The sequence below is a fragment of the Gymnoscopelus microlampas genome (assembly GCF_963454915.1).
Source record: "Gymnoscopelus microlampas genome assembly, chromosome: 6".
NCBI classification, from domain to species: domain Eukaryota; kingdom Metazoa; phylum Chordata; class Actinopteri; order Myctophiformes; family Myctophidae; genus Gymnoscopelus; species Gymnoscopelus microlampas.
Genome location: NC_139943.1, coordinates 37,275,945 through 37,301,451, shown reverse-complemented (window position 1 = coordinate 37,301,451; position 25,507 = coordinate 37,275,945). Strand labels below are relative to the sequence as shown.

Sequence of the window (25,507 nt, the reverse complement as noted above, 5' to 3'; positions counted from 1 at the left end):
AGGAGGAAGGAGGAGGGAGTGAGGGAGTGAGAGAGGGACAACCCTGTCAGCAGAAACTAACCAAAACCTGGTGATACGTGGCTATACTTTTTCTGGTATTTATTTCTTTATTTTAACCACTTGAACCCTAGCATTCCTTTTAAGCCCGATTCATACAGTGTTGTGTGTCGAAAATAGCCAATCTACAAGCTCACAACGCGTCGCGGATGCAACACATAAAAAAAGCCAATCTACAAGCTCACAACACAAAGCACCTTGAGCTTGTAGATTGGCTTGGTGAAGAGATATGGTGCAGAGGGGAAAAAGAGCGGACAAAAGTAGATAAGATGAGTTGAGTTCAAGTTGATTAAATATAGAGGTGTGTGGTTAAACTGAGTGTTTATTTAAATCTGTGAGTGTAACAATGGAACCAAATGGACCTGTAATTTTTAATGAGTATTAGATACAATTAGGTATCTAATACACAAGCATTCTATGTGTTCGATGTTTCGTGACTACAGTCATCTGAGAGCAGAGAGCATGTGGTGTGTCAGGATGAGGCCAGCCAGGAGTGAAATACACATCCGTGAGTCCATACAGCGTCTCTGGCTGGCTGGCTAGTTCCACTATCCATCAGACCAACAGACAGACAGGGGAAACCCAGTGGAGTGAACTCAGAGAGCAACACGTGTGTGTGTGTGTGTGTGTGTGTGTGTGTGTGTGTGTGTGTGTGTGTGTGTGTGTGTGTGTGTGTGTGTGTGTGTGTGTGTGTGTGTGTGTGTGTGTGTGTGTGTGTGTGTGTGTGTGTGTGTTGGGGGAGGCATGTCTATGTTGTCTACGTGAATGCCCGTGATGAGCTTAGCAATGAGTGGGTGGTAATCTGTAAATCTGCTTTGCCTTGGGCCAGTGATTCCAAACTTGTCGAGAGAGAGAGAGAGAGAGAGAGAGAGAGAGAGAGAGACAGACAGACAGACAGACAGACAGACAGACAGACAGATAGGCCGACAGACCAATAGCTGTCTGCATGTCAATGACAGGGAAGAGTGTGCGAGAGAGAGAAAATAAAGAGTGAAAAGAAGGTTGACATTACATAACAGGCTTTTCGGTACTTGGTGAACAATCACACATATTTATTTTGTACACATGCATTTGTGCACGCATACATCACAAGGGAGCATGGGATTAATACCTGAGTGGAACTGGAGACAGAACCATGCACATTTATTTTTGTTCTGTCTTGCTGGAAGTGCGTTCACCAATCAAAAAATCCTGGTAAAATTCCAATTTATTTAAAGGAGAACTTCACCCATTTTCAACCTTATCTTCATATACTGTATTATAATTGGTCCTCACTAATGCTCATAATAAGATGGTACAATTTCCGTCTACTCAGTCAGCATCTCATTGGCCATGGACAGTTCAGAAACCTGCCTGACAATGACATCATCAGTGGGGATTCCAAGCTAATAGAAACTACAGCCTTTCTCTTCACTGGATAGTTAGTGTGCTGAAATAGAAGCCATTGTTCTTGAACTAATAAAAAAAGAAACAATATATGTGAAAACGTGTTTACTAAACCTGCCTACTGATGATTCATTAGTAATTGGGTGAAGTGCTCCTTTAACATCAGGACTTCTTCAGCATCAAAGTTCAGTAACAGGAAGCAGTCACACATTTAAATTGTCCTTGTACCTGTGACTTGTACCTGAAAATATTAGAGCAGCTAGCCCTTCTCCTTTGATATCATTCGTACTTAACCACTTGAACCCAATATACTTGACCAGGGTCCCCCCTGAGCTTTATACTGTGTCTGCTACTTTTTCCCTCTACCAAATCTCTTCATGGAAAATAGCCGATCTATACGTTCACAAGGCATTGCGATGCGACATGTTGTGAGCTTGTAGATCTGCTAAATGTTCACCCCAAAATAAGGACGCTATGGTTCATGTTGTTAAAGCATGCACTTAAATTTAATTAAGAACAACAAACAAAAAAAACAAACATTAAAACTTAATGTCCAGCCGTGATTCAGCAGACAGTGCCCCAAGGTTTTTCCTGAAAGACTTCCCCCGTCCCAGACGTGACGTGTGTGTGTGTGTGTGTGTGTGTGTGTGTGTGTGTGTGTGTGTGTGTGTGAGAGGGGGAGGGGGAGGGGGGAGGGGGAACCCAAACAATTATAAAGCTGTCTTTAATCTCACAACCAAAGTGCAGCACTGTGGGGCCAACAAAACATCAACAACTTTCCTCTCACTGCTGCAGACAGCCTAGCGCTCTCTCCCCCATCAGTGCCCCTGGCACGACCCAGAGAGAGAGAGAGAGAAAGCAAAAGAGAGAAAGAGAAAATAACTTAGGCAGGCAGACAAGATGCGATGGAGTGAGACAAAGCATGAAGGGGGGGCAGTCAGGAGAGACGAGAGAGAGAGAGAGCAGGGAGGGAGGGAGGGAGGGAGGGAGGAGGGAGTGGGACAGAACGTGATGGTCCGCGTGACGCTGGCTCAGCCACTGCAGGCTGTTACGTAAACGCACCCCCTGCCCTGTCTCCTCATGGAGCGAGCAGACGCCGCTCCTCTCCAATCCCTCGCCCAGCAGCCGCTGCCCGGGGTTTTTTTCCCTCAGCTCACATGGCTCCTCACATGGCTGCCTCGCTCCCTCCCTCCCTCTGTCCATCCCTCCCCCTCCCTCCATCTCTCTCTCTCTCCACTCTCCTCCCACTCACTGCGCCCCAGGGTAGCCACCAGCCCCTGCTGTCGCTCGCTCTCTCTCTCTCTCTCTCTCTCTCTCTCTCTCTCTCTCTCTCTCTCTCTCTCTCTCTCTCTCTCTCTCTCTCTCTCTCTCTCTCTCTCTCTCTCTCTCTCTCTCCCTCTCTCTCTCTCTCTCTCTCTCTGTCTGTCTCTCTCTCTCTCCCGTTCTGTTTTTCTCCCTCCTTCCCTCGCTCTCCCTCTCTCTCTCTCCTTATACATCTCCCTGAATCACGCTCTCTCCCTCTCTCCTGTGCAGTGAGACTGTAGCTCCACGCTCAGGGCTACAGGGATATGACAAAACAGAGCACAAGCACAAGCACGACGCACACCTCGCTCACACACCTACACAACCTGACATTTCACAAACCAGTACAGCTGAGGGTGCTGTTGTTGAAAAAATGCCACTGTTCATTGACTTTTAACAGGGTCTCAAACATTTGTTGATGCTTGGATATAGTTAACCACTTTCAACCTGCCGTGTGTCCCGATTTTGGATATGTCATTATAAGCGACAATCGTAAAAGAAATTTAAAAAGAAAACTGTCAAAAATGTTTTAAAGCAAAAATTGCTGTTTTATAAGCTCTCAACACTTTGTGATAAAACGCGTTTTGAGCGTCTACTAGCGGCTATCTTCGCTATTCATCATAAGTGATCAACACAAGAGGTTGCAAACATGATCAGGACAACAAACAAATAAAACAAAATAATTGGCCTCTCACACATACATAAAGATAATCTTAGTCAATATTAATAATTCGACTAAAAGTCAAAGTGAAAGTCGAGCACCACCATTCTCTGTTGCATGAGCTCTGCTTGGGTGCAACAACCTTCCTCACCTTTCTAAAAAGGTCATTAAAAATCAGAACCTTTTCTCATGGCTCCTGCACTCCCCCATGAGGGCACTCTCACCTAAAAAACCTTGTCTACTCCAAAACTCCACTCTCTTCAGAGGTCTCTGGCAGTGAGGGTGATAGAAGACGGGCTTCTGCATCCCCCCTCGCCCCCCAATTCACTGCAGTATTGATTTGTTTGTTCAGTATGTGCCCCCCCCCCCCCCTCTCTCTCTTTCTCCCGCTCTGTGAGTGTGTCCTCAAGTGCCTCCCTGCGTTATGTAACACAGCGAGGCTCACAGCATACTGATGAGGGAGCAACTGGGCTGTGGGCCCATAGACCTGGGAGAGAGCAGCGACTAGAGCACAGCAGATCTCAGCACATCAACACCGGACTAAATGCACCAAACCGCAAGAGGCAGCAGGCTTTCTAGAGGTGATTTCATCTAACTCTGTATTTAAATGCAGCGCCGAGACTTATTGGTGATAAGATCGAAAGTATCAACAATAATCTGATATTGAGACTGAGACCAATATAAATTGGCTGCTTTTCATAGGGCTTCAAACCCAGTTTTAGAGATCTTCCACGTTGAGTACTCACAGATTCCTCGCAGATTTCCTTGTTGTCTTTATCCTTATCCTTTTTGTCCAGCATCTTTCTGAGAGTCTTTAGGATCTTGATACAAAGATTGTCTTCTTTGCCCATCAGCTCCTTGATATGTTTGATTAATCTGTGAATATGACATAGATCAGAATCATCAATAAATCATTCATCTCTCAAGAGTGAGTCAGGACAGATTCTGCTAACAGCTGAATCTGTCAGCACCACTGCCCTAAACCTGTAGTGTTGTTGTTAGTAGGAAAAACACAGAAGCACCCGGGAGGAAGAGGACTAAGAAAGGGGAGGAGCCAAACCAAGTTCTTGTCTTTTACCGAATGGGTTCCCAGATTGATCAGTCATCAATATTTATTGGTCAATTATGCTTTCACACATACAAGCAATTTGACAGTTGTCAGCAGCTCTCAAATATGCATACGTACAGCAACAGAAACATTCAGTTCAACAGTAACAAAACAAATAATAAAGTACTTATACAATACAACAAAGAGTACAACATGTAGGCATTTCAAAATGTGGTTGAGAATTGAATGGGGTTGTGAGAAAGGTTAAAATTAATTAAATCTAGAATGTTGCGCTCAAGTGAGCACAAATCTCTGCCAGGAGCCATAGCCCAATAACACTGTCTGAAGCAGTAATCAAGCTGTGTCTCTCCCTCTCTCTGTCTCTATCTCTCTGTCTGTGTCCGGTGCATGCGTGCAGCCGTGCACGTGTGCGCGCGTGTGTGCATGTCATAGGTGTGTGAGGTATTTTGTCACTTTTTGTTTGTGTTAATCAGACATGAGCTTTAATTGAATGGTGTGTCTCTCTTGTGCGTCTGCACAAGTTCACGTTACAGGTGTGTGGACTCTCTGTGTGTGTCTCTCTCTCTGCCAGTGTCTAATGCGCATGCACACATGAGTGCGTTGTGCGCATCATAGGGATTGTGTGGAAAGTGGCAGTTGAATAATGTATGTAAACTTGCCACCACAGGAACAGTGGTTATACAGTTCAAAACGAGCCACAGCTTAGCTTAGCACAGGGAATGTTGTCATGTTTATAAATGTACCTTGGTGTTAATCAGACATGGGCTGTAACTCTTTGTGTGTAGTTCTCTCCCTCTCTCTCTCTGTTTATGAGTGTGTGTCAGTCGGAATTGTGTGGTCGCATACGTAGCAATCTTTATAAACTTCACCAATGAAAGCAACACCACTTTGAGAATAACTATGAGATGCACTGGAAAATATATGAAGGACAGCAGCATTGTAAGTAGATCCCATAGACTGGATGCTGGGAGCAAGCATAGTTTGCGCAAGCTGTCCATAGCCTTGTGGACACGTATCCCACAGTCTGGAGGGACAGTTGGTCTGAGGTTATGAGGTAAAGAACATCATTTGTCTGTGAAATATATCAGTGAAGTAGTTTGTCAGATTAGTTGTCGATAGACACACACATGCACATACGCATGTGGGTGAATGTACTGTACAGCCATTGCGCAATGAATGGGTACTGTATGTATGTACAGACAGACAACCAATTTACAATGCCGTTAAGCTACTCTCATTCATCTCAATGTTCATCAATTACTGTACTTATGATAGTATTATGCATTTTGTGCTTCGATAAGCCCCCCTACACACACACACACACACACGCGCGCGCACACACACACACACACACACACACACACACACACACACACACACACACACACACACACAGGGACAAACACAATGTATAAGGTTTTGAACAGAAACTTACTTAGACATAAAGTGTTGTCTGTACTCGCGAGCAGCCTCTGGAAACAGCAGCTCAGGGCTCTGGAGAACGTCCACTAGTACAGAGAACTCTGCCTTCACCTTAGGGCTGAACTGCTTTACTAGACTGTTACCAACATCCTATATATACACACAGCACACACAGACAAGATACATGCACACAAAGAAAAACTATTTATTGCAGGAAGCAATGTATTTTGTAAGCGGAAAGAGGAAGTTAGCATCTTACTGTTTCCCTCGACAAAAAGCCTATGGATTTTGGATTATTACCAATAACAAATGACTACTCGCCAGTATTAAAAAGCGAATGTTTTGTTTATGGCCAGCCGGCCAGCCATAAACAAATCCGATGTGCCCATATATAGGCATGTCACTATGACTCTAAACTCTCAAGACAGATTCAGAGCTCTGCAGCTGAATGTGTCAGCAACATCCCATTACAACGCGTAGAGTTGTTGTTATTAGGAATGAAAACAAAGGAGAACCACCGGAAGAGGAGGGCTGAAGGAGAGTAAACGGGCCGACATCCGGTCTCTACACGGGGAATTGGCCGGTGCCCCAGAGTTCAAGGGCAAATTTGACAATGGGTTCCCAGATTGCTGTGACTCAGAGATAACATAAACAAACCCGATACGCCCAATCGCCCATATAGGCATATATGGAGACCTGGTTGTCCAGAGCAACAGATCCGACCACAGTATATGCCCATATATTGGAATGCCCATATATGGGCATATCGGTTGGATCGGCGGTTCTGGCCAACTGGATCCATATATGCTTATATATGGACAAACTGTGTGGGTCGGATCGGCGCCTCTGGACAACTGCATATCCAAACGATTCTACGGCGGGCACCGCACTCCCTAAAGTCCTTGCCGATGCGTGCGCAGAGTTTGAAGTCGTCCGGTCCCATATATGCATACATAACCATATACACAAAAACTTGTGTTAACCACAGACCTTATTTCAAACCCATAGACTTTGAGGACGAGGGAACCGGACATGCAAAAATGCTAAGTCATTTCATAGTTTTAGTTTTAGGCATTCTACACTCCAATGGAATACAGCCTGAAACCCTCATAGGAATACACTTATGACATTATAATGATAACTTGCCACCTGTAGCTTCTCTATGATGTTTGCTGTGTAAGTCGAGGAGCTCGGGAACTCCTTGCGGGACCGCATGCTGGCAGATTTCCTCAACTCCTTATGAATCAGAGACTCCAAGTCCAGAGGAAATGGAATGGTTATGTCTCGTGCCTTCCCTGGAGAAGAGTACAGGGGTTTAGCTATCCACAAACATCCAAATAAGTTTGCTTAGTCAACTTTGACATGGAACAATTACAGCACACATTTTAAACAAGATGATCAGTATTCTAACTGGCAAAAGTGAAATTTGTTATCTGGAATACCATTGGACCACAGTAATCAGGCACTCGCTCCCCACCTACAAATTGTGATGATGTCTGTTCTCTAGATTAGTGTACAATATAATCGTGAGTACTTTGTGAAATGTGAGTACTTTAAGTACTTTGTTGGTAATCTTGCATTCATTATTAATTGTTATATGTTGGTTGTCACTGCATCATCATGTGCCACAGCAGTTTCCTTGTGCCCATACTGTATAATGGGCTACAAAGTACTACACTCTCATGTTAAATTAACATTGACTGCATTTACATGGACAATATTTCTGCATTCAGAACAAAATAATTCCAATCAGAGATTCCAACTTAACTGTTTTACATGGACGCTAAATAAAAGTAATCCTCATTATAACAGTGAGGTCCTCTGTTACTGATGTTTGACACCTACAGCGAGTAGTACGATCAGCAGAGCGTATAATGGGAGGCGAGCTCCCAGCGCTCCAGGAACTGTACAAAAAGCGGTGTGTGGTCAAAGCCAAGCGCATCATCAACGACAAGCACCAACCAAGTCACAAACTGTTCAAAACCCTACAACGACCTCGACCGGGCAAGGGGCCCTACCGCAGTATCAAGAATACCACCACCAGGTTCTGGTGCAGTTTTAATCCGGCTGCTGTCAGACTGCTGAATGAGGCATGAGCCTTGTTCAGCAGCCTGACAATAGGCGGTACTGTCCAGCTGGTCGCGGACCTTTTTTGCTCTTCTTGAACACACCTGTGGATTATACCAGGGACAAATTACTTGGATTCAGCTCCTCCTTGGACATACCTGTGGACTACACCAGGTACAAGTGACTTTCTTTCTTTTTTTTGCTCTCCCTCATGGAACTACTTGCGGATTATACCAGGGTCAGTCCACCTTTTTGCACCTTAATCCCATGTATAACGCACTGACTATTTTTGTCTTTTATTGTGCTTTTATTTTATTTTCTCTAAGCACCTTAACGTCCATAAGTATAGCATGCACAGTATACATTGCTGCTATGCTCAGGCACCTTTGTCATATTTTTTTTAACTCAGGTACTAGTGTAAATATGTAGATAACTTGTTTGGCCTTTTTGTTGTTCTCTTGTTTGATCTCCTACCCACTCCCCCCCACCCCTCTTCTTCCTCCCCCTCTTCTTTCTATGGAAATTGCGATGTACGAAAACTAATTTCACCCACTTTTTAACCTTGTAAACCTGTGATGTGACAATAAACCTGATTCTGATTCTGATTTATAGCATTTTGCACCGTTGTATTTTGCACAATTAAGTCATGATTTTAAGTATTTATTGAATGATAATCACGTTGGGCAAGTGTAATGTGTAATGTATGAGTGCAATAGAGAGGGTAGTCTGGGAGGGTTAGCGTCGGAGCTTGGACAGCAGGGGCGCGGCCACTGCGTTGTGATTCAAATCAACAGCCAATGAAGAAAAGGGGGCGGGATCCACATGCAGTGGGTCTTGCATCTAAATAGGATCGACGGGAAGCAATTTCCCCTTGAGAAATTTCGGCCGCCATTGTTGTGTACTGCTGTTTGCCTCTCGTCGGACTTTTTAGACGAGTTGCACAGCTCTCAGACCGGTAAGAGGCGTGTCCGCTCAGATTCTGAGCGGACGTCACATCCCGCCCACGAATACAAGGGCTCTGGCCCAGAAGTTCCTTCGCCCCGCGAGAGCTGGCGAGAACTTCTGGGAACTCAGATTATAGAGAGGGTAATGCTAAGTGATGATTGAAAGCTTAACATGTACCAAGTTGTGCTGTGCTGTGGCCAGTGTAATTGGGCTGGACTAAGACAGAAGGGCAGAGGGGGGTTGTAATGTGTATTTGGAATTGCTAGGGATATTGCTGTGTACTGTGTACTATTGTTGTAGTATGAGAGTCATTATTGGTGTACTGTAGTTCATGCATGGAGTTTTAATAGATGTTATTAGAGTTAATGTTATCTGTAGTTATTCGGTAATCTACCCCTTGACATGGTGGAGTCCAAACTAATTGCCTCCAGCTGAGTATAGCAACAATCATACTGAGTTGGTGGTACGATGAGAGCTGGACACCACCATGTCACCTGTGTGGAGAGCTTCCTGTGTTAAATACACCTTTTTGGTTGCACTCTATCAAGGCCTCTGTACTACTAACTCCAACCGCTAAAGGGCACATCCTAACAATTAAATGCTTCAAAGCATTTAATCGGAATATTAATCAATTTTATCAATTTTCTTGATGGACCCACGCCATATCCTCAGCTACTTGCGTTTCTACTGTTCTTTATATTTAAGCAAATGTCTGAATGACACACACAATGGCCATTCATGAAATTATACACACTAATCGAGAGGTATATTATAGACCCAGAGGAAATGACCAAAACGAGGATGTGAATGTGCTCACTCATTGTAAAGATGTTTGTGCAAAAAAGGTAGATAAACAAGACGTTTAAATTCCTCACTAGTAGGCCCACTAGACGCCATGCTGCTCCTTAAGACCCCTACACACTGTACGATATTTGACCCGATTTGTCTGTTGGGGAGTGTGTGTGACGCACGTATGTATCTCTGAACAGTATTGCCAGGTTTTGCGAGAGAAATAAGCAACCAGGTCTATGAAAACAAGCCCAACAAAGGCGACTATAGGCTGCATGAGCACTTTAAACTAGGGTTGTCCGATATTGGCTTTTTTACCGATAACCGATATACCGATATTGTCCAACTCTTAATTACCGATACCGATATCAACCGATACCGATATATGCGGGGATTATTGTGATTAGGGTAAGCTCAAATTTCATATCACACACACCATATACAGTAAGAACTCCTGTAACTTATTTATAAAGCAAAAAAAAAAAAAAAAAAAAAAAAATGTTTTCTTTTCAAAAAACGATACCGATATTTTCCCGATATCAATTTTTATGCTAATATCGGCCGATAATATCGGGAGGCCGATAATATCGGACATCCCTACTTTAAACCTATATACTGTACAAATAAAATAGTCGATCTACAAGCTCACAACGCGTCGCAGCTATTTTCAAAGAAAAATCAACAACATTAAGAAATAAAGCCTAATAAGCAACTACACTTTGGAAATAAGCTAAAAAGAAACGCAACCAACGATATTTTTTACAAGCAACTCGCTTATAATAAGCGGACACGGCAACACTGCTTCTGATCTGAATTGCACCCTGGTTGACTTTTGAAACGTTTGTTTCAGAGAGGGAGAGAGACAGAGAAATACAGAGAAATTGAGAATTATTTAATGTCAATCATTAGCGTCCTGTCTCGGTCTCGCGCACATATCATGGGAGCCTTCACGTTTTCGTGAGACGTTTGGAATAAAAACAAATGTATGTATTGGGTCGGGATCACATTGTGGTGAAATATCTTGCAATCAGTGAACCCCTGTCGCCGACCAATCAATCGTGCGAGAATCACAACGATATATTTAGCCCGATTTCAAGAGAGAAACTTGTGCAATGTGAAATGCTTAACGATCTGTTCACTCGCCGACCATTTCAAATGTCGGGCAGTGTGTAGGGGCCCTTACACTGCTCCCTTGGCCTTAGGGTGGCACTAGAGAAAAGGTCAGCAAGACCAAAAACGTAGGATTTAATTATATTTTCTTTAGTGTCCTCAAGCTGTAGCAGAGAGTCTCCGCCTACGCATTCTGCTCTATTGTTCAAAACCCCCAATCCTGGGGAAATGCATCAACACTCACCTACGTCTACCAGTGTTTTGATACAGTTCTCGATTTCTGCCTTCTGAGCTGAGTTGATCCAGGTGCAATTATAGATCCTGAAGGCAGACTTCAGGAGCTGGGTAAAGATGGACTCGTTTGCCTGGTTGGAGGGGGAGGAATGGGAGGATGTGAAAAGGTGCGAGGGAACACACCAGTATTGTTGTTTGAGGGTTGCAGTGTCCCCCCGACAGGAATGCTTCAGCATAGTACAGTGTGTTTAATACATCAACCTTTGTGCCATGCGCCTCACTTTGTGCTGTGCGCCATTTAACTACAACAATTGGAGTTGGACCCTGCCGACGCAATTGCCCTTGCGTCCTGCGTCTGGCATCATAGATTGTCTAAATAGGGCCCCTGAAGTTCCCCACAGGTATCAATAAAGGCCTATTCATCTATTTTCCACATATATGACTCCAAAGGATAATTATCGAAAAATGTTGTGGATTTTAAAACATTGAACATTTTGGAGGAGAATAAAAAAGAATTCCTCTGTGGGAGCATTTCAAACTAGAAACTTCTGTCTAAATCACCTGCTGCTGAAGATATTTCAACATATCCCAGATGAAAATACAGCGAAGCAGGTTGTTATAACTCTAAAGTAGTTAGAAGTTGGCCAAGGACAGATGTGCCCACCAATGTCTTTCAGTCGATGCTCCACACTTCAGCTGCCTTTTACACGTGTATAAGAAGAGTACCTTTAGGCTGGAGTTGTTGACAGAGACAGAGCTGAAGAAGCCGTTGACAATGTCCATCACTGTCTCTGTGACGTACTTCTCCAGCGCCAATTCTGTGTGGTTATGGTCGGTGATGTTACACGCCTGAACAAGCAAAAAGGAAATGCTCATGGTTACATGGTTACTGTACACATGCATTTTAAGGGATATTCATTGAGGGCGGTTTAAAATCTACAAAACCTTACACTGGACATGTCCTTCAGAAAATTTTCAAAAAGCTTCCAGATGTGGTTGGAGGAGTCTATCTCCTTCTTTTCGACTTCGGTGCTCACGTAGCAGTTATTAACAAAAGTCACATAGGCCGCTTTCACCTACACAACAAGACAACAGAAAGGATGCACTTGAGTGACCGGTAGTAAACCATGATAATACAGATAACAGATTTCACAGAGATTGGCTTCAGTACCGTTCCATGCCAGTATTATGCTATGAATCTGTGCATCCCCCACCTCTGGTATACAGTCAACATGTGTGACAACGTTAACAATGTCGTCCAGGGGTAGTCGAGAGATACAAGGCAGCTCAGTTTGGCAGTTTTCACCCTCGGTGCAGGCAGCCAGCAGCTCTACCAAGGTGATGTGGTAAGCCAGGGCTCCATCCTTGTTTGCCCGCTCGTCCTCGCTACGCATCATCTGCAGCAGCACCTGGAAGGCGGGGGGTTCATTGTAGAACACCAGCACATCCTCGCCTCCGTTGACCAGCTGGACACACATACACACACACACACACACTTGTGGATTTCAGAGTGCGATGCAGAGACCCCCAGGGTCACTATAATTCAATTAAATTGTTGCAATACAATATGTTTCAATATCACCACTATGAATCAATGGAATTGAATCAAATAATAGGTTATTTTCCCCGATATGATTTTGGTCCAAACACTTTGACCACTTAGTGCTGCTCACAGCACATTCTCTGCAGGGATTTTTCAATTTCATCGTGACAGAACAGTGAAAACAACCAGGCAGGTACAGACACGTGACAAAAACGTTTTTTTTTCTCACCTCTGTCTGTAATTATTCTCACCTCTGTCATGACTTTGTCCTGACACTTCTTCTTGATGCACTTGTCTTCAGTTTTCACAATGGTCTGCAAGAACTTAAGGTACGGAACATGTCTCCCGTGTGTCTCGATGCAGCGGACAAAATGGGGGACGACGCGATCACTGTTCTCATTGCATAGACGGGAGTTGTTCATGAAGATATAACGCATCGTCTCAGTTGCCAGCAACTGGATGAAAAAAGTGATAGTTAAATATTCTGTACAATATATACTATTGGTACACACGTACATTGTGTTGAGTCATTGGGATAAATAGACTGTGTTACAAGGGGTCTGCTATGTTTTCCTCTTTATAAGTTCTTGATAAATAATGAATTAGTTAATGCAGCACTCAGCAGCAGACAAGACTGTCCAAACCAGGACATTTTCCCATTCACATATTATCACCATTAAGGAAGAACAGCTGAGCGTAAGGAACACTTCGAGGTGTTTATGGAGCAGAACTTGGTTCTGATGGTTCTCTCTGCAGAAGTTCTGAAGAAACGTATGGGCCAGAGTCATAATCTCATTCATCTTCTCATCCGTCTATGAATTGATATGAACAAAGAGAGACACGATTTAAAGGCAGAAGCAGACACAGAGAAATGGACAGATGAAAAAAATATGACACATTTCAGGAGGATTTCGTAGGAGTCGTAGGGAAGGGGAACAATCCATTCAGCTTCACCTTCTTATAGGGGATCTGTAGAAGTTCCAACACAACAGTGTGAGCCCCCATGTTTTTTAATAACCTCTGCTCTTGGACACACCTCTTCTCAGCAGGATAACACAGCTTATTCAGCCGTAGTAGGATCTAATGATCAAGTGGACAGACAGACAGACAGACAGACACGCATGCACACACGAAAATTATGATGACAATAATTTTTCTTGAGGTTTTGAACCCTAAGCCTAACCTTACTTCTTTCTACTCCACACTCTTAACCTAACCCTTAATGCTAAATCTAACCCCAAAATGCTATAACAACAATAATAATAACTATTAATATTAATATTAATATTAATTAGGAGCATTTCACCCCTGGAAGAAACTGCAATCACTCAATGTTAATAGTATTTGTAGTAGATAACAGTAGAACAATTTAAAATTTGCACCCCATGGCCAGAAAAATAATGAAATCTGTGTGTTTGACTAGGGTTTGACTGGACTGCTGCAATACTACAATGACCATAATGCTTTGGTGCACTGCCCCTCCTTGTGGGGGAGTGGAGGCTGCCTGTGGGTGTGATCTTCAACAACAACACACAACATGTGTACCAGTGTTCACAGCGTTGCCATGTCTGCTTATTATAAGCGGCTTCTTTCTAAAATGTAGTTGAAATTTGGGCTTGTATCCAAATGTTTTGATTGTTGTTTAAACCAGTGGTTCTCAAACATGTTCATGTATTTTTCCACGGACCCCCATCTGAAATTATAATTTGTGCCAGGGAGCCCCAACCAAATATGTGTTGTTAAAACGATTAAAACATATTCCACATTTTGCACCTTTTTCCCCTCAAGATTTTTTGGAAAATAGCAGCTCACAATGGGTAACATCGCAACGCGTTGTGAGCTTGTAGATCAGCAATTTTCAAATATATAATATCCCATAGGTTTAAAGTGCTCTTGGCCTAGTTGTCTTCTTTTGGGCTTGTTTTCATAGACCTGGTTTCTTATTTCTTTCACAATATCTGGCAACACTGGAAGTCAAAAGCGTCCATCTCATCCTTCATGTCCAAGGATTCGTTAGTGATGTCACATCACTGACAAATCCTTGGTATCTGTATACCGTTCTACTTCCGTGTAGCATAGTAGCGACATAACTGTTGAATCCTTGGTATTTTGATCCTAGCCTTTCAACAGGGTTTGTTTGTTTACCTTCGCTCCACGCTGTATTTGGATTCTTTCAGGCTTGCGCTTATGTAATCTCTCAAGAACAGATTCTGCACTGCGTTGGAATCTGTCCTGAAGGTTCGTCAGAACGTGTACACACTGTGTGGGAGTGGGCGTGCCTTCAGATCAGGAAGCAGGCTGCGCTTTACCCAATCAAATGTAGTGGGCGGGATTCACGTGTCCGTCGATCTTCCCTACTGGAAACTAACCGAAACTAATTTAACAATAGCGTCCGCGGAGCAGACAAAACCACGGAAAGATATTCACATTTGAACTTACTCTTTCATCATAGAAACAAGTGGGCTTATAACCGAAATGATCCATGTTCTCTGGGAGAAGTGGTGTTAGTGTTCCGTGTAGAAATATTGTTAGTGGGAATGAAAACGTAGTCGCACCACCCGGAAGTGGAGCGGTGAAGGCAGACTTACACCCCGGTTTCCTTGCGCACATGTGCTGTGTCGGCATTGTCCCAGAGTATAACTGAGGAGGAACGAACAGCAGAGGTCGCTGTTTTTCCTTTTCAGTTGTCTCTGGGCTCCGAGATCGGCGCTTATGAAACACTAAACAGGATTATTATTTCATGTCAACATTCAAGTACAACTATCAGAAGATGTAACTCAGGTAAAGTAATGCGTCACTCTGCAAATTTAACTAAAGTTTTCCACCTGTACAAAGTCATTTCTTATACAGACATCAAGGCTGGACATAATGATTTTTTAAATCATCCTTCCCTTGTCAATATCTCGCCATTTAGGGCAATGATATAACATTATGTAGTGATTTGATAACATAAATAGCAGCCACCAGCCAGTCATTTATGAGTTTTGGTATTCGAATGATGAGCGACACACACACACACACGCACACGCACACGCACACACACACACGCGCGCGACAACAGACATGTCAAGATTGTCCAACTATTGTCTGCCACACCAACCTTTCACTACTCAAACAGAGACGGAGCATAATGAAATAACAGAACAGAGGTTACCTCTTTGACAATGTTGTAGTTGTTTGCTTTATTGCTTTCAATCTGTGGTTTAATATCCCCATTCTGTTCTGGGCTCAGGATCACCTCCTGTCAAACATACACATACTGATCTTTAGCAAATATGTATTTAGTCACTACCTCTGCTCTTCTTTAATGACATGCCAAGTATGAAATTAATGTATTGGTGCTGTTGTTATTTAACATCTCTGGATATGGGGTTCAACCATGATATTTTAATGATAAAATACAATAGATTGAAAGTCTGTCAGTCACAACATGCATTACTGGCACTTCAGTTAAAGGTAGGGTAAGTGATATTTTTGGGTTAAAACAAAAAGTATTTTTTCTAAAGGTTAAAGCATTATATTCTGATAGTAATCATTGCTATAGAGTGTTTGTTCAGTAACAGATGTCTCCCTGTCTCTCCAGGTCTTTAATAAACAGAAAATACATTTTCCGGTAGGTGTCAAAATCTCAGCCAATCAGCTATTTTTAAGCTTCATTTTTATAGTGTTCCAGTTTTAATTTTGCGTGCTCATTTCTTAGTCATCACTTCCAATTTCACTTGTTTAATCTATATCCTGATTGAGTTCTCTATCCTGATTGGATAAAATTGGAAATGAAACTGAAACTGAAACGAAAATGCATTTTCTGTTTTATAAAGAGCTGGAGAGACATGGAGACTCCTTATATGGACAGGACACGCTATAGTAACGAGCACTATCAGAACATAGACCCATTTTGCAATTATTTGAATAATTGCAAATCACTTACCCTACCTTTAACTGGAACAACAACAACATATTAATGTAAGCCTTCAAAACGACAACAACAACAATGACAAATGCTAACAATTATTATGAGGCATGTACAGGTTAGCTGAACGGAAAACATAAAAATTTGACTTGTTTAAAATGTTAAAGGTATTTCCCTAAATGTCTGGGTTGGTTTTTCTAGTTTTAAATGCTGGGTCTCGTTAAAACATTGTACAACATGACCTTGTTCTGGTCCTTGGCCTGCCTGTCCCCTGGTTTCTCAGGGTTGAAACTGCTGTTGTTCTCAACCCAGAGCTCAGACTTCTCCACGGTCAAACGCAACTTGTCCAGGTCAGTCTTGACCTGCTTATGGTTCTCTTCATCCTGTGGAGACACTAGCAACTGGACCTGGTAACACGCACGCACGCACGCACGCACGCACACACGCACACACGCACACACACACACACACACACACACACACACACACACACAATCATATAGAGCCAACATCTACAGTACATACAGTATATGTTCCAGTATGTGCTGTGCTCTTTACCCGTCTGAAGGCCTGCATGACATCAGCTCTCTGGCTGAAATGTTGGAATATCAGATTGAGGGATTCAGACACTAGAGCTCCTCTAGTGTCTTGCATGATGAGGTGGATCAGAACCCTCAGAAATGTGCGACCACCCTCATTATCCAGCTCCACTGCACTCAAATCTGAGCTGAAAGTACACACACAAAAATATATTAATGTAACAATACAGCGGAAGGCATTTCCTATACATACTGTAGCTGACTAATGATTGAAGCTTGTGGAGTCTGATCATTCAGGCATGGTCAGATTCTACTTTTACTGATTCACATCACCTACCTCGCTGCAAACATGGTGTCTGCTTTGGCTGCAATCTCGTCTATGTCTGGCTCGGACGCTGATGCTGAAACAAACGTGAAAAGAAAACTCAAGAACTCTGTGAATTATGGATGAGTGCAGTTGTTCATCTTAAACAGCAAATGAACAACACCACAGCAAATCAATAAACTTGTGTTGTGGACGTTTACTGATAAGGGCAAAAGAAGGGGAATTCAACAGGGAAAGTCCAGATTTTCATCGACAGTACTGTACTCTCAGGGCTGAGCAGAACTTTTTGGGGAATGCCACCATGGGAGAATGAACTGCAATTTTTACACTCAGATGATGACGACAAATAAATACTTCAGTATAGGAACTGTAATCAGGTACTAGTATTACATAATGCAAATGGCTGTGGACTTGGTATGGGCTGATGCAATAGGATTATCGTTAATTGATCAGAATCATCTACACATTAGGGACATAAAATTTAAGAAAGCCACTAATGATGATAGTGTTTTTGTTTTGTTTTTTCTAAATTTTTAACCCACGATTTTGTAACCCCATTTTTTACACCCAGTGCCAATTGTCTATGTAATCCTGGGCACTAACTTCCGTCTGCCAACCTAGGGAGGCCAGGGCCGAGCTCATGCCTCCTTCAATGCATGAGAGCCAACTGACCTTCTTGTCACCTGACAGGGTACAGTTTCCCTGGTTGGACGTAGCGCGTGGAAGGAACACGTTATTCCAACCAGTTCCCTTCCCCTCCATCAGGCGCCCCGGCTGGCCAGGGGGAGGCAGTATAGTGACCAGGATTACTGCATGTTTTTGTGAGGGTACCTACCCTAGGGAACATGGGGAGAACATGCAAACTCCACACAGAGAGGCCCTTTCGCCAACCCCACCTAGGGTATGGGGTATGATAGTTACAAATTATATTTTTTATAATATAAAAACATTTTATTTACTATCCATGTCAAATTATTACACGGATAGTAAGAAATTGTGGGTGCTGTTCTCAGATTAAATAATGTTTCAATTATGCTGTATGTTATAAAGTGAAATCATCGGCGGCAAACCAAAACAATAGAACTAGAAATCTATGGCCAAGTTGGGTAGATGTTTGTGTTTCCAATCTGGAAGAAAGAGGGTTTTTGTAAATTCAACATGTGTCCTCTTTATTAGAGGGTTACACCTCAGGGAAAACAACAGGATCTGACAACTACTGCAGAGGATGCAGAATTGTAGAAATACATCTTTGGTGAGACCTAGTGGCACTGGTGTCTCACTAACACTAGTGCCCCACTAAGTGGTCTGCAATCTAGAGTCACCGTTTTGTGCACAGTGCCTACCAACAATGTGACATTATCTCTCCTTCTCTCTGTCTCTCTTCTCTCTCCCTTTCCCCCTGACACCCACCCTAGAGCCTGGGTCTGCTTGAGGTTTCTTCCAGTTAAGGGGGAGTTTTCCGTTGCAAAAATGCTTGCTCAGGGTGGGAAAATGTCGGGTCTCTGCTCTATATGTAAAGTGTCTTGAGACAACTTGTTGTGATTTGGCACTGTAATAAAACTGATTTGAATTGAAATTGAACAGACTGGCCAGCCAGCCAGAAATGATTACGATCCAGGAATGGACCTCAGACAATTTCTTTTGCCAATGAAGAGACATGGATGCAGTCTGTAACAGACCATTTGTCATAATACCGCAGGTACTTTTGACCAGGCTGACCGTGATGGCATACACTAATCCATATATATATATATATATATATATATATATATATGTATATATATATATATATATATATATATATATATATATATATATATATATATATATTTTTTTTTTTTTTTGTTTTTGTTTTTACTGTTCTTTGGATTTGGTTATGGGTCAAAACCTGGTAACATAATATGGGTCAGTTCATTCCCAACAGATGATGTACGAGTCAGAGGACCAATCTGCAGTTCCGCATAAGAGAGGCCAAGAGACAGAGAGAGAGAGGGAGTCATGCTCGGCCCCTTGGTCCTGATTCTATCCCACAATTTAGAGGGCCTAATATTAAAGCTGAAAGCAAAGGAGAACCAACGATGAACAGGAACCAACGCAAGTGCATGGCTAGATGTAAAGTAAACCAAAGCTCCATTTGTGCAATGCTATCTTGATTATTTATATGCTGATAATTTAAAGGCAGGGCAACAGATAACAGTACTTATGTTATTTGCCATTCTCATCCTACTATAATTCTAGTAACCTGACGGTGGGTGGGTGGATGGGGTCCTGGGTCTCCGATCAAACTGCGCATGCGTCGTTGTGTGCCAGGTTTCGCGAGAGAAACAAGCAGCGAGGTCTATGAAAACGAGGCCAAACCAAACGAACCCTATAACACCAACATTGGCCCTAAAGCGCTTACAATCGGCGGACATGGCAACACCGACTCTACACCATAGACCCCGCCCACTCTCTGCTGTGGAAAGTAAACACTCCAGATTTGTTTCCCCACACACGATGCACATTAGCTCCATAAAGAACGGTTCTATGTCGTTCTCTTCCAGGATCGGGCGAACGTCCGCCAAGGCTCCGCTGTTTACCCTTTTGTATACATCGTATCCCAAAACTAATGGTAGATTCTAAACCGCACGGATGTTTAAGGTCGGCTGCATAATATTTTAGGTCGCCAGCGAAACTACCCGTTTAAATCGCTTATTTAGTCAGCCTGTGGCCATGTTTCCCATTGTAGCCAAACCGGGAGCAGTAGTGGCAGCGGACGTAGGGTTTTTTTCCGGGTTCAATGGGAAACATGGCCACAGGTTTCGCGAGAGAAACAAGCAACGAGGTCTATGAAAACGAGGCCAAACCAAACGAACCCCATACCACCAACATGCAACCTGATAATAATGTCCAAAGCATGTCTGTGTATGTTTACATCCATTACTGTGTTGGCGTTAGTTGGGATTAATGTTTATTAGCCAAACCAAGTTACTATGAGCCGTTAGCGTGATGCTAAGCTAACGGACGTTTGGCGCTAGCATGCGGCTAACGCTAATGCTAACGTCGTCATCGTGACTTAATCAACAATGTAAACGTTTCATCAACACACTTTATGAACCTTACTGTGGTTAATATTATCAGTGCTACCCAAGTAGTCCATTGAAAAGTATTATTTTGGTGTATTTTGTGTATTGTAACTTGGACACTGTAACTTAATGCTAGCTGGGGCGACGCGTTGTTGGCTCATGGTTCAGAATGCCTCATGGGTATTGTAGTCATTTTCTGCTATTTCGGTTCTACTGTGATAGACTGTGCTACATTACCTGCTGTTTAATTGTGAATCATATATGCTATGAATATATGGTAATACAATGTTTATTTTCCTGTATTTCCAGGTTTATGACCTGAGTCATCTATGACCTGTGTGTCATCTGTGTGTCCAGTACTTTGTACTGTGTTGGTTAAAAAAGACAAAACACGAGTTGTGACAAAGACGTGTGATTCTCTGATTAATGTTGTTAGTGGTGTAAAATGCCATCAAAAATATACTCAAGCCTGCTGCAGGGCAACAGAAAATAGCAAGCCTATTTTGCTCTTTTATATAGCAAATTTTTATATATATACGAGGGGACGCGCGCCCTTCACCGGGTATGGTGAAGGGCGCCCTTCACCGGGTATGGTCTAGTAAGCAATAAATATGTTTTATAAATGTCTGAAAAAGCAGTTTGAACAGCTAAATCCACCCCGCCCCAACATTCAGTTGAGAAGTTTTGAGATGTCAGGTGTGGAAGAAGTCCAACCTGTTAAACCCATTATAAACAAATATAACCTTTTACAATAGAGAGGCTTCCAGAGCATTGCAAATATATCTGATTTTAAATGCTACTGTATACATTTACAATGTACATTTACTAGAGGGTCGGGGCGCTGCGCGCCCCTCCCCCCTAGCCGCTGCGCGGTGCTTTGTGTTTGTTGGTCTCTATAATATATAAAGCCATAATAGGAGATGTTCCCAATGGAGCTATGCCCAAATATGGAGTGTGTTGTCTGACCTCACTTGGGTCTCGTTGGGCGGTTATATAAAGCCATAATAGGAGATGTTCCCAATGGAGCTATGCCCAAATATGGAGTGTGTTGTCTGACCTCACTTGGGTCTCGTTGGGCGGTGGTCGGCGATGACGCTAAGGAACAACATGGCCGACTGTAATGTTGTGAGTTTGTGTTGGCTGCAATTAATTATGCTGCGAGGGGGCAGATGTGTGCTGAGCAGTATGAAGTGGCCTACAGACTGCGCGTAGTAATTCTGCACGTTGTGGCGTGTCTTGTTAGTGACATTGATATGTTGTTTTTGTGTTTAGTCCCACACAGTGGCAGTTTTTTTTTGGGGGTTTTGGGTTTAGAAATGTATAGATAGATAGACCAATATTGTACCAAGTACTGGCAATAGAGTGTACAGCAGCAGCATCTTCCTCCACTAGTGATGTCATCACTGTGCAGATGACATCACTAGCGCAAATAGCGCAAACCCGGGGGAAAAAAACGCACGGAACGCATGCACGCGCGCGTGTGCATGCGTCCCCTTCGGCTCTCTGCGTCCTTGAAATAGAGATTGTTTCCAGACAAGTCACCATTGTTATATAGAATTTATGAAAAAATGTATTAAGATAAGAAAATCTAGTCTAAAGTTTGTCAAAAACCCATCCGCTTGCATTAAAATAAATTCTTTCTGCCACCAGCAGGGGTAAAACAGCGAAACTACCGGCCATTCATATGAACTGTCTCTTCCGTATTGGAGTCAATGTAAAAATCTCAAGCTGGCACCTTGGTTTCAGCTCAAACAGCCTTCATCGGCGTTGTTCAAGACGCAACCATGAAATAATTATAAGATTAAATTAATTGAGAGCACATCGTCTACAGGTTGTTGTGAAGTAAAAAAGGACTCATACTCATGGAAGTATAAGCTCACCGTACCGAGTTCAATGCAGCTTTCAACTCAACTTTGGAAGCCCCCCCTCAACCCCCAGTACTAGCCTGGGAAGCATACTTTTTCGGGTCTATGATCCGGTCGGGAGCGAAGTAACCCTACGTCACCAGACGCATCATCCTCGTCATCAGGCGGCCGGAACAGCAAATCCGGAAAGACTTCACCCCAAAATAGGTCCGTCCGCGGGCCTACCTAATAAAATCCTTGATGCGGCGTAGTTTTGCTTATTTTTAGCAGCGCTAGTCTGATTGGTCAGACCCGTCAACGCTCTGATTGGTCAGACCCGTCAACGCTCTGATTGGTCAGACCCGTCAGCGCTCTGATTGGTCAGACCCGTCAACGCTCTGATTGGTCAGACCCGTCAACGCTCTGATTGGTCAGACCCGTCAACGCTCTGATTGGTCAAACCCGTCAAGCTTCACGTGACACATGGCTATAAACACATTATAAACACATATCGATGACAAAATTTATCAAAGGCGCCACTACCTTCACACAGGGTGTGATTTTTTAAATATAAATGTGAGTGTACTTTCCGGAGACTATTTAGCGTCTGTCTACCTTTATTATCCCACGGGGAAATTCTATTCCATTTAAATAGGGATTGGAGAAACAAACAGGGGGATCCAAAACAAAGCGGCTCCGCCAAACCGGAACATCAAATTCCTGAAAGAGGAATTGCTCCTTCTTTTTTTTTCAGTAGGCGTGGCCTAGACCGGATCACACGGGCCATTAATAACGAATACCAGGCTTTCCTGCGAGGTGGAAAGACTGGTGACGCAAGGGTAACCCCCGTCCGTGATGGGAGGTTAGCCTGCAGCTGGCCTAGCAGCCCTCCGGTGCAGAGACGGAGGCAGAATAGTCTGTCCCTTCTCTTAACAATAATAATAATTATAATAATAATAATAATAATAATGCATTTTATTTATAACGCACTTTACATTCTTGCGAATCTCAAAGTGCTACGGGTTAAAAGCGTGACATAATTATTATAATAATACACCGGTAACACAGCATACCGTGACATCCCTAGTGGTCAGTTAATTTCGCAAACCGCAGTACAGATCAACGCCAAATTGTTTTGTGCATGGTGCTAGTAGGCCAAAGAAGTTACTAACTCCACCCCACATTTTTCATTTGGCCTAATGGTGACACTATAGCAGCCCAATTTACATGTTGGCCTATAACCTTGAACCAATGTCAGGTCATACAATCAAAATTCATAATTCCCATGATTTTTGGATTATGACTCAACTCCCCATATAGGCCCATTTCGCCCTAACTAGATTTTCTGCCATTTTACTTTGGGTAGGCCACCCGGCCTGGTGTAGATATTCGCTCTGTTGTGGGTTAGATGCCCTTTCTAGTTGCCTCTGTAATAAGTAAGGGTGTTTGTTCCCAGGACACTCATCAGAAATGTTTACTTTTAGAGAGCTATAAGGAAAGATGGAGTCTCACCTGGCATGGCATAGAGATCAGACATTGAGACAGAGTTATCAACTTTGTCCCCATATTCTTTCTTGAAGATTGCCAATAAGTAGGTGATCCTGTAATCCAGCCTCACATTCAGGATGAACTAAGGGAATAATTAAATAGCCACAAAAATTACACAACAATAGTTCAACATTATTAAACCAGTTGTGACTGTGTTTAGGACGCAATGTGGCGCTTACTTGTAGAATCTCTATTATCTTCAGCTTGGTGTTCTCTATTATCTTCAGCTTGGTGTCCATCACCATGACATCCTCATTGTCTGGCAGGGAATGGCCTTTCCCATGGAGTAAAGAAGTATGTGTGTCTGGCAGGACGAGGAGGTGGTGTCTCATCACCATCTTCAAGGAGTCCTGGATTGTACGCAGCACGTTGCTGCCTGAAAAGGACATATTTGGTTGTATACGTTTGACCTCATGCACATTGGGAAGGAAGCAGCAACAGTAGTATAATTAGCACCATAGCATTGGAAGTACAATTTCCACAATTCAACTGATGACAAATTTCAGAGGTTTCATCCTACACGTTCCCACTCTCATATTGTAATATGGTGATGAGTTGTGCAAAAATCTGACCATGCATCAGCCGTCTGACAGTATGACACTCCCCTATATCTTGCTGCTTTTTGATGTTCACGTTAGTTCCACTTCCACAGCACATGACTGACAATGGAATGCAGAAGTGCATTCTCACTCCCAACTCGTTTTTAAACAATTTAAAACAAGGTAGGCACGCTGCCAGAGGTAGACCTGAACCCCGTGAGGCACGCCCGAGCGAGCCGCTACCCAATTAGCCTCGCGTAGCCAGACTTTCTTCAGCGATCTCTGCCTAAAGTCTGGTGACTTTCTAATTCTTTGTGGGCTTGAGCAGTGGTTCTCAACCTTTTCAGGCCGCCACCCCCCAAATTAATCATATTTGAACTGGGGACCCTCCACCCTGACAAGCACTTGGGATTGGAGGAGTTGAGGCATTACATTTAGTTGGAATCGGTTCCACAATAGTATAGTATATTATAGTTTGTTGATTACTTTTGACGCAGTAATGGTCTTTTTCATTTCTTTTTTTAGGTATTGAAAGTCCTTAAATTGTCACTTTACTGTCATCTGGGGACCACCCCAAAATCATGTGGGGAACCCCCCTAGGGGTCCTGACCCACAGGTTGAGAACCACTGGGCTAGAGGTGGGTGGTAAAAATTCTGAGGTGTAAAGAAGCCCTGCATTGCAGAACCAATGTGAAGGACAGAGGGCGGAGGCATTCAGTCAGTGGGTACATACACACATCTCCGTTTGCTGGCGTGAAACGGGTCGCTAAGAAACGGAAGCTCTTGTTCCGGATCCGGCAATTTTGTTATGTATACAAATGTGTTGCGGAAACCCGATGTGCTTTTTCCGGACCGGATCGCGTCCGTCTTTCCGTTCTTTTTTTAACATGGGAGTGGATGGGACTTCCGGCCGTCTGTACGGTCACGAACGGACATGTGTGTACAGTATGTACCCAGTGTGGTAAGGGCGGTAAAGGCATGTCCTAAAAAAAGAAAAACAGTGGCCCTAGCTATATGACTGGTTGCTTTCGCTGGCTGTCCAAGCCCATACAATGAAGTATCCAGAATATTGGGAGGGGGAGATATGTGCCCGTGCCTGTGAGTGCCCGTGCCAAGTGGTGCAATGTCCTCCTCTGCTGACAGTATTGCCAT

At 43.2% G+C, this 25,507-nt stretch overlaps 1 protein-coding gene across 1 annotated transcript in view; it reads right to left on the bottom strand.

Moving 5' to 3' along the window:
- LOC311047594 (inositol 1,4,5-trisphosphate-gated calcium channel ITPR2-like) overlaps nucleotides 1-25,507 on the bottom strand; it is a 93,771-nt gene that overhangs the window by 36,816 nt on the left and 31,448 nt on the right. Inside the window, exons 22-37 of the mRNA XM_084060356.1 lie at nucleotides 23,996-24,192; nucleotides 23,781-23,898; nucleotides 17,372-17,435; nucleotides 17,054-17,222; nucleotides 16,738-16,902; nucleotides 15,740-15,826; nucleotides 13,540-13,665; nucleotides 13,260-13,397; nucleotides 12,837-13,040; nucleotides 12,257-12,508; nucleotides 11,993-12,118; nucleotides 11,769-11,891; nucleotides 11,053-11,173; nucleotides 7,047-7,192; nucleotides 5,911-6,047; nucleotides 4,153-4,282 (exon numbers count right to left, since the gene is read on the bottom strand). Of these exons, the coding sequence (XP_083916482.1) occupies nucleotides 4,153-4,282; nucleotides 5,911-6,047; nucleotides 7,047-7,192; nucleotides 11,053-11,173; nucleotides 11,769-11,891; nucleotides 11,993-12,118; nucleotides 12,257-12,508; nucleotides 12,837-13,040; nucleotides 13,260-13,397; nucleotides 13,540-13,665; nucleotides 15,740-15,826; nucleotides 16,738-16,902; nucleotides 17,054-17,222; nucleotides 17,372-17,435; nucleotides 23,781-23,898; nucleotides 23,996-24,192 (2,303 nt within the window). The remainder of the gene's footprint in view (nucleotides 1-4,152; nucleotides 4,283-5,910; nucleotides 6,048-7,046; nucleotides 7,193-11,052; nucleotides 11,174-11,768; nucleotides 11,892-11,992; nucleotides 12,119-12,256; nucleotides 12,509-12,836; nucleotides 13,041-13,259; nucleotides 13,398-13,539; nucleotides 13,666-15,739; nucleotides 15,827-16,737; nucleotides 16,903-17,053; nucleotides 17,223-17,371; nucleotides 17,436-23,780; nucleotides 23,899-23,995; nucleotides 24,193-25,507) is intronic.